This window comes from Corvus kubaryi, unplaced genomic scaffold (genome assembly GCF_017639235.1).
Source record: "Corvus kubaryi isolate FWS band 111438036 unplaced genomic scaffold, C.kubaryi_AGA036_p1.0 74, whole genome shotgun sequence".
Classification (NCBI taxonomy): Eukaryota; Metazoa; Chordata; class Aves; order Passeriformes; family Corvidae; genus Corvus; species Corvus kubaryi.
The window spans coordinates 11,297,143-11,306,747 of NW_024582061.1; the positions used below are offsets into that span (position 1 = coordinate 11,297,143).

At 39.6% G+C, this 9,605-nt stretch overlaps 1 protein-coding gene across 4 annotated transcripts in view; it reads right to left on the minus strand.

Annotated features, from left to right (window-relative positions):
* Window positions 1–6,470, minus strand: part of WASHC3 (WASH complex subunit 3) — a 16,651-nt gene extending 10,181 nt beyond the window's left edge. For all 4 annotated transcript variants that reach the window (XM_042050899.1, XM_042050898.1, XM_042050901.1 and 1 more), the window contains exons 1-4: window positions 6,337–6,470; window positions 4,742–4,840; window positions 2,440–2,505; window positions 1,029–1,157 (exon numbers count right to left, since the gene is read on the minus strand). In XM_042050899.1, the coding sequence (XP_041906833.1) occupies window positions 1,029–1,157; window positions 2,440–2,505; window positions 4,742–4,840; window positions 6,337–6,387 (345 nt within the window). In that variant the 5' untranslated portion in view covers window positions 6,388–6,470. The remainder of the gene's footprint in view (window positions 1–1,028; window positions 1,158–2,439; window positions 2,506–4,741; window positions 4,841–6,336) is intronic.
* Window positions 6,471–9,605: the final 3,135 nt, after the last annotated feature.

Sequence of the window (9,605 nt, forward strand, 5' to 3'; positions counted from 1 at the left end):
AGGCTTTACGGTGGGGAAAGCCTGAACAAGAACACTCTTCAACATGGTGGCTTCAGAGTCAGAGAGAAAGAGAAGTGAGTCACGTGGGACGGAGCTGAGCATGGCGACGGGAGAAAAGAGGGCGGTGCCGCGATTCTGGCACGCAGCTTAAAAAACCTTCTTGCATGCCGTGGTAAGAAACTGTAATACCACAAACTGTTTGTCTCTTTAATCCATTTGAAGTACGTGGGGGGATGGAGAATCCTCATGTGGCCTGTGAAGATTGTGAAGAGTGCCTATGCCAGGCTATATAGAAGTAGTAAGAGGCTGTGAGAGACTTGTGGCAAAGAAAAACCTTTGTGTGCAGGCCAAAATAACTTATCCTTAAAAAGATGAATAACCCCATGTGATGGCCCATGTTTTGCAGTGTGAAGGAACTGTGAGATTTTTTCATGGGAGAGAATTTTTACACACAGCAGACTGATTGTTTCTGGGCGGGTCTGCTGTTGGTGGCAGTTTGGGAACCACGTCCAACTGAAGGAAAACCCTTTTTTCCTTAAGCATAAGAGAGAGACTTTTTCAAGAACTGGAACACTGACTAACATCCCATGTTCTGTTATCCCTTGTGTGAGCTGGGTAAAAGGAGAGAAGTGCTGGAAAGGGGAGGGGGGATTTGCTTTAATTTCTTGTTATTTTCTCTTTACTTTTAATTCTATTAGTAATAAAACTCTTTCATTGTACTGCAACTGTTTAAGGTTTGTGCCTGCTTTGCTTTTCTCCTAATTCGTATCTCACAGAAGGAAAATAAGTAAGTAATGAATATTTTGAACCAAAACCACTACAAGCACATAGTTAAGAAAGGGTATAGCCTTTTTTGTTTTAAGTCACTTGTTAAAACAGTGTCAGTAGAGAAAAACTTTGTTTTAGATTTTTACAGCTGATTGCTCACTTCCAACAGACTTGCTTCTTCTGTCTACTTCAAATGACACTAAAAACTTGACCTGGAGAGCTCTTTTCCTTCAAGGTATGAGTTATGCTTCATTACTTACCCCAGACTGAGGTGATACAGCTGTCTGTTGATCTGCAGCAGCTTGTGCCACGGGACCATTTGTAACACTGTTCACATTTGCACTGGACACTTCAAATTTGACATCTTCTAGGCCAGGAATTGAGGATAACTGAATGCAAAAAACATCATCAATTAAGCAATGAGCACATCACAAGACTATATGTACAACAAAATCTGCAGCATGCTGCTTACCACTTATTGTCCAGGTACGTTTTACATCAGCAAAATTGTAACTTTTTATCCCTAGTTTTGGTATTTTGATTGGGGGGGGGAAATCTTTCTATTCAGCTGCCTTCTACAATAAAACCCTCCAAACACTCCATTGGAGCTTTCACTGTTAACACAGGGTTTCAGAGCAGGAAAGGATTCCACACCTTCCTAGCATTTTGCTACTGCACTTATCAACCACATGAGAGCCATGCAATCTCTGCTACTTCCCCTACAGTGAAAGAAATCATGGCAAGAACAGCTCTATCACCTAACAGATGGGTGACTGGTTACAAATTTTTCAATTTTCTACATCTTTCACATTTTTTAAGGAAATGCTGAGCGTGGATACTAACACACTGCATATCTATTTGAAGGAAAATCTATTTAACATGATTATGAAGAATTCTGCAAAAATTAGCCATACTGATCATTCCTAAATATTTTGAAATAAATAAGTTAGTAAGCTCTGATTGTATTATTACACTATTTTTCCCCACCAAGATCTTAATGAACAGTTTCAAAATATTCCACCCTTGCTCCCAGAAAAGCCAACCGAAATTGCCTCCATCATTATTGAAAGAAGAACTGGTTAAAACTTTATAGTGGGTGGTTTATTGACCGTGGGATTTTGTTGGGGTTATTTTTGGTTTTTTTTTTTTTTTAGTAAATTATATACTCTACTTCCTACATAGGACCATAGATTAGATCCTTTTGTCATTTCAGCTAAAGAAGATAAACAAACACATCTGCATTAGCTAAGATCCAGTTCAGGCCACATTTCAATATCAAAAGATTTACAAGGCTTCTATCTAGTTACTTATATCAGCTGAAGTCCTTACAGTCCAGTAACATACAAAGATACTTTTGTTTTACAAAGGGGGCAAGAATTTCCTTATTAGAGTTTGTATGGCAAAAAGTGCTCCTTTCCTGTTCCATATGCTTAACAAACTCAAATTTTCCACTAGGTACTGTTGGTTCCTTTCTTCTGTATCAACTACATATTCAACTGTTACACAGTGTAAGGCATGCAAAGAGAGAATTCTTGATACCAGGATTTTATACAAGCTCCTTCAAATAATTATGAAAACTTATTTGCTCAATTCAGACTATAAAAAGGCAGGTAGTTCCCATAATCTAGGAGGCTGTCACTGTCAGAAGATGAAGTCTATATCCATACAAACCTTTGCATCCAGAATATTGAGTGTGGTTTCAATTTGTTGGATACGGAGAGAGAGTGCTGACAATTTCTACAACAGAAAACAATTAGGATGTGAAAACACTCCCTTACACACTTGTACATATAAACCAGTTTGCATCTAGTTTAAAAAAATCACTTTTGTCTTCTCCTGGCCAAAGGCAGAGTATAGTGCAAATGAGATTATCACATTATGAAATAAATGAAGCAATGACAACCCTTTTTAGTACAGTAGCTACAGCAGTTCAAATTTTAAATAATTTTACTCTGCATTGGTTTTCCCATAGAAAGACTGACAGAAGTGAAGACAGACTATGCACAAAAGAAAGCCAAAGTAAATAGAGTATTACTTGGGGCAACTGGAGAATAATGGTAGACATATTGCACTCTCCCAGTTACCAAAGGATCTTTCTTCAGAACTTTTTATAAATGTAGAAGACGAAAAGAGATGATGTGTGCGTATGTAACTGAGCGAAAACAGTATCAGAGAAAATCTGATAATTAATACAGCAGGTGATTCAAAGTCCTATACAGTAAAAAACCACAATGAATCAGAACTAACCACACTTCATATGCTCCAGGTGCACCTCAATCAAATTTTGACTTTTTTTAAAATACAACTTAAGTTTTTCTAAATTACTCCATAAGAACTGCCAGTCTTTTAACTAATCACTACCATACTCCACCAGACCTGTCCAAGTGAAGTTGGCTAGAGTGCTGGCTGGCAGATATGTACCATTCTGACAGCTTTCTGGCACCTTGGCAAGATTCTGCCTGGCTCTGAAGCAGAACTTTAACACCCTAAGAAAATGGCAGTTCTGCCAATATGCTAGAAAAAGTAGAAGGAGACTGACAGGAGTTAGTCTTTTTGGATAGTGCACTGACTTGTTTACAGATGGTCCTTTGTTCATGAAGAGGAGTCAGTTCCTATTGGAAGGAACTATGTGTCCTACATGTAGCTGGGAGTAGGAAAGATGTACAAAAGACAATTACGCAATTTTATGGGTCTATTTGACTAGACAAGAGCCAAGAAATTTAGAGTTAAGGATGGTGTCAGCCCCGATTTTGAGTTTCTTGGCATCTGTTGACTTAACTGCGACCTTTCACATTAAAAACACTTCTGTACTTCATAAATACAAAAAACTTCTCAAGGAGTACATAAAGCAACTATTTAGTCTCTTGGGTAACAACACATTTTGGTTAACTAATAACTGTTTTATTAGGCAGACTTCACAGTGCTGCTGCGTGCTCAAGGTGGCTTTAAATAGATGTGTTCTGATTTCCACAGTGCCCGTGGAAGAGGGAATACTGAGATCAGGTGACAACTGAGTTTTGGACAACTGACAACAGCATCAGGCAGTTACACTGTCCCACCTATCACGTTACAAGAAGTTTTAAAATCCAGGAAAAATGACTTTTTTCCTCTGAAGCTCCATATATTCATGTGGTAGCCAAATTTTATACTTGTCACGAGTCTGGCTCTAAACTTCACCAACAAATTAGAGAATTTCTCAGATTACATGGCTTAGGTTTATTGGATTTGACTGCTACCCTAGCTCAGCTGGCTAGAGCTGTATAGTATTCTTTGTTGAATAAACTAATGAAAAATTACAAAAAACCTCTGAAGACAAAAAGGTTACACTCAAAGCCACATTAGGAAACACCCTTTCTACGAGGGAGGAAGCACTCTTGTCCTGTTCAGCAGACAATTTTAATCTTTTCGGTCTGTTGTATTTCTATTGACTCCAAAGTCACCACATAAACTTACTAATCCTAAATATTTGTATTTTTCTCTCTTTTTACAGGAAACTGAAGTTAAGGGCTTCTTGTTCTATGCTAATCACTTGCCAAAAATGTCCTTTTTTCAACATAAAAATTATTTACACACGGAGCTCAGTGCATCACTCTTTTAAAGTACAGGTGATAAAATCTGAAAGTAAGTTTTGATGCACCATAGGAACATAGCATCCTTCTTCCATAACAAGACAAGAGCCAGAGATGAAGCTGCTCAGAGAAAATTTCCTGTATCACAAAGTTCAAGACTGTGCCAAATGCAAAAGTTTATGGAAACAAGACTGAGTGTGGCACAATCAGGAGTTCATGTGGATCCCTCGGGGAAAAATTCTGTCTTAAGCGCTTACTCAAGAGAAACCTTGAACAGAAAGCAGACTGTATTTTTTGGTTTAAGCTACCAGTATTACTGCATCAAAAATATTTAAATGAATGGTTCTCATTTCTAGAATTTTTTAAACTGTATAAATGGACAGCTGGGAAAATAATAAACATACCTCTTCACAAACAGTAGAAAAGCGGTTGAGAAACTGCACTGTGTGAACCACAAACTGGTTTAGAAATGCTACAGTTCTTTTCTGCTGAATAGCAGGAACCTGCATTAAAAAATATGAGAAAATTAGGTTACACATCAATGTCATTTTGGATTCAAATATCCGTTTAAAAAAATACACATTTTTTAGAAGAAATTATTTGGAAATCTGTCTTAAGTGTGCCTACTATGAATGCATGCATACACAAACCATTTTCTAATACACAGATTTACATATGCATTCATACAAATCCCTTGGCACTAAAAATCTACTAACATGACAGCTGCGAATTTACAGGACACACAGAAAAAGCAACAAGACCCAATAAATGAAGGACTGTTACCTTAAAGAAACCGCCTTTAGATGAAATAGTGAATATTCCTGAAAATCAGTGTTGATGTTTTTTAAAAACAGTGAGGAAATGAGAATCTTTCCTTCTGGAGTTTAAGAAAGAAAAGCAAATTTGGCCAGCCATACTAATACTCAGTTACAACTAACACCATGATGAAAACTAAAGTGTAGTGATGTCGCTGTCTAAGTATTTAGTGGCTACCCATACTGGTTCTTATTTGCAAGCCCAGACTACCCTAAAATTACCAAAAATTATCCTCCAGATCAGTTTTGATGCTCACATACTTTTCAGACTAAAATGCAGAACCTCATGTTTGCCAAAAAGAATGGTGGTCATATTGTAACACAGAGTTGGTTGGCATTTTTATTTAAACCATTACAGAAGACTGGAATCAGGAACTTACACACAAAAGTTTAAGTAAAAAATTATAGTGCCTCAGAGTTAATAACCTTGGACAACTGCTTTAAGTCCTAAACTTCACAGACAAAATTAGCCTATGAAATTGTCATTGATTTAAGTGGAAGATTCACAAGGAGTATTACTGGCAGCCAAGATTCTGCTGCACTTTTTTGGTGAATACAGTGACTCTCTAGTCTTTAGTCCTTGATTTATCAGTGCATTCAATATACAATTCACTATGGCAATCTTAAAACATCCTGGTTTTTTGTGAGACTTTTGTTGCTACTATCTCGAGCCTTCACGCTGTGCACCTCTACAACAGGATCTGCTAAAGTTCAATTCTGTGGTTCCAAAACTTGTCAAGCAGTGCTTATGACCTTAGCAGAAATTTGCAGGGTGGCACAGAGCATGGAAGAATCACTGGGTCAGTTGGAACTGTCCTGTCTTGACGCTCGGTATTTACAAAACCAAGTTTAAAAAGAAAGTTTCTACAACATTAAAAAACATGAATAAACAACTTTGCACGGGATTTGCCTCACAGATCCACGTTGAAACGGCTTAGTCTTCAAATACAACGTTATCACAAAACTTGTAGCAAAATGCCTCTGGAAAACAGCTGGAGACGCAGCTGAGGACCTGAGTCCGCTCGTTCCCGGGTGCGAGGGCGGCACCGCCACCGCACAGGAAGCTCCCCTCGCCCGCTGCCGCCGGGCCGGGCCGCGGAGCTCGCCCAGCACCAGGGCTAGCGCAGCCGCCGCCGGGGAGGAGGAGCGGCAGCCCCGGAGCTCCAGGCTAGCGCAGCCCGTACCTTGGTGAGGTCAATGTCGGAGCCCACGATGGGCAGCCCGTCCTCGTCCATGCCCGCGGGCCGGGGCGGGCACAGCCCCGCTCCGCAGCACGGCCGCACTCCGCAGCCTCGGCCCGGAAACAAACCCCGAGCTCCGCGGGGCGGGGCGCGCCCGCTCCCCGCGCTTCCTCCTGGGAAACGCAGTCCCGGGCCAGAGTTCTCATTGCCGGCCCAAGGATGAACCCCGAGTATAAACCCTGAGCTTCTGGGGTGCCTCCTTTGGTACCCGCTCTGTGTTGCACGTGGTGACAGTCGCTGAGGGGCTCCGGCCATGCCAGTGGGGGTCACACTGACACCCAGCACTCCACAGGCCTCAGGACGTGGCCCTGCATGGTAGTGTTTGGGTAGCGTCGTCTCCTGCGGTCAAACCTCAAGGAAATAATGAGAAAAGCCAGTGAAGGAACTGCTCCTGTGCCCATAAACAAAAATTTGACTGGGGAAGTGCCACACGTTGGATGTGGGGAGTAAAAATAAGGAATACGGAATGGCCCTGGGGTCTTCTGAAAAAGACAAGATTGGGGTGATCTGAAGTCCCTGTTTACAGCAGTAAGTCCAAATAGATTGTAGTGTATTTCCCTATTTGGTGGAAGTTCTCCGTGGTTACATCTAAATACTGATAAATTTAATAAACCCTCCTGAATTCAGGGCACTGAAGAAACCACCATAATCTGAGGTTGTCCAGTGGAACCTTCTAATGTGATGAGATAAATAAAGACACACTAATTACTGTAATACTTTGAAGATTAGACCCCAAATGTGCTATGCTAATTTTGGTTTAAAATTTACCAAAATTCTCAGTTTACTTCCAAATTATTACAGTTTACCAAGCATTCTATGAATTCATATACAGAATCCATGGTGGCTGTACACAGAGCACTTAGTTCTGTTACTCAAGTTTCCATAAAATTCTCATTTATTTACTGAAGCAGCTTTTTGTGACTTTATTGCTTTCACAATGTATTTATTACTAACCTACTGTCTTATGCACATCATTATTACTCTCTTACTAAGATAGTGTAGCAAACTTTTTTGTCCATACTGCTTGAATTGTTGAACAACTTGTGATTCATACTGATGCCTTAGGTTTTAACTTTTGTATTTTTCAAATCCTGCACTGCTTAGTGGGTAACTCTGAAGTTTCGTGTGGCCTATTAACTACTGTTCTCTCATGCTGGTTAGACATAACAAGCCTCTCTAGGTTTGCTGTTCAAGGACAGCAGGCCCCAAAATGTGTAAACTAAAGCCTAGAGAAGGGGGGGGCAGGCAGCAAACTTGTGGTAATTACATCATTTACTGAAATTATAATTGGGGAATTAACCCTGATATGCAAATAGACCAAACTTATTAAAGTGTGAAGAACTCATGACTCGGCATCCATCTTGGGCGTAGCCTTTTGACTGCCCAGGGTGTACCTTTGAAGGCCCTTCAAATACATACCGACTTTTATTCTCTTATTTTGTCTAGTCTCTGTTTTTAGGTGGCCACCTCAAGGCATCAATACTATGGTTGGGAACACTGACATGTTGTTGGCAATTTCTCACCTCTCCCAAAGGAAGAGCAGCAGACTAACCTAAAAAATTCAGTGGGTTTAGCTTTCAATTCCTAGCTTACAGGAGTTGTGCAAATTCGTGTTAGGCAACAGAGCTGTTTGTTTAACTTATCTGAGTTATTTAGCCACCTTAATTACCTTAAAATCCAACTAAATTATATTCAAGAAGAATTAATCTCATTTATCATAAAGTGTCTATAATACAATTTTTCCAGGCAATGGCAATGAAAATTAATGTAAATGCATAGTCAGATCTTATCAGAATGTCTTAGTCTGTAAAGCTGGGTAAGAAACCTCCCAAGAATATGCTCTTCTGTGAACTTTCTGGTACTTCCTGCTTTTAATTTGGCCAAAAATACTGCATAGAAAAGTGCAACACAGCACTTTTTCCTCCCAGATCGAGTTAGGAAATGCAGGGTATGAAAAGTGAAAAACAGAGAACAGAGGAAAATTATCCAAATTTTCCAAAACCTCTTTAAAAAGTTTCAATTGAATTAACTTGTTCAACTGTAACTATAAATGACTGAACTCCCAAGGAGAGGATTTATAAAAAATAATTGAGTGATAATATCCAGTTTTACAGTGTGTACAACTGAAAGTGTATTTCATACCAGCACCCATACTGAATGATAAATGTCAGACTGAGGAAAAAGCACTGTACAGTATTTAACAGCTGCCAGTTAACACCCTATGCATGAGTACATATATATGCTGGCATTTAAAGGCCCTGCCGTGTAGCTCCACCTTCCAGTGAAGGAAAATAGATTAAAGAGTGTTTAAGAGTTAGCAAAATGAAGTTTGGTTGAACATTAGTATTTTGAGGATGTTAACTTTGCAGATGCTGAGGCTAACTTGGAGTGGAAAAGCCGTGTGTGCAGAAAACTGATCAGAGCTCTATCTTCATCATTAGTAAAAAATACCTGTCTTGTGATTAGGGTACACAGGAAAGTAAAGGCAAGAACACAGGTTTCAAAGCACTGAAACTGATCTGCTCCATATACTGCACAAACCCAGAGCCTCAGGTCGACTGCAAAACAAAACTGCACAAGCTGAGAAAAACTGGCAAGTGCTACTGTAGCTTACAGTGTTCATATGCATCTTGTGTGCTTGTACACTGTTACAGGTCCCAGGACACCACATTCGGGTTAGAATCAGCCCAGAACTCAAACAGCTATACAACTGAGAGACAAATTAAACAGAAAAAGCTGATCCAAAAAAATTTCCAGACATGGTGTCACCTGATCCTCCACAAGGGGCAATAGTTGTTTTTAATAAGGTGGTCCAATGAACAGCTGAAAAGATCAGTGTGGATTAACATTTACTTGATTTCCCATGGAGTCTTCTAAATCCATGCTTGCAAAGGGTATTCTAGTAAAGTTTCTCTATGAAACTGATACTGCCTCTATGATTTTTCTCTCAACTGAATTTCAGCAACCCCCCAATCTCAATAATCTCGGTGTGCCAGAATTTGTACAAATCTTGCAAACAGTTCAGAGAATTATCAACCCTTGACAGTCAAATAGACTGAGAAACACAAATATGAGGTATTATGTAGGTTTCTTAAAAAAAAAAAAAAAGAGAAAATGGAAACTGAATGATAAACGATTTGCAGTTCTCTGAAAATGGTTTGTCAAGCTTCAGTTTTCCAAGTACTGTGCTAAGGCAACATCAGAGGATTAAC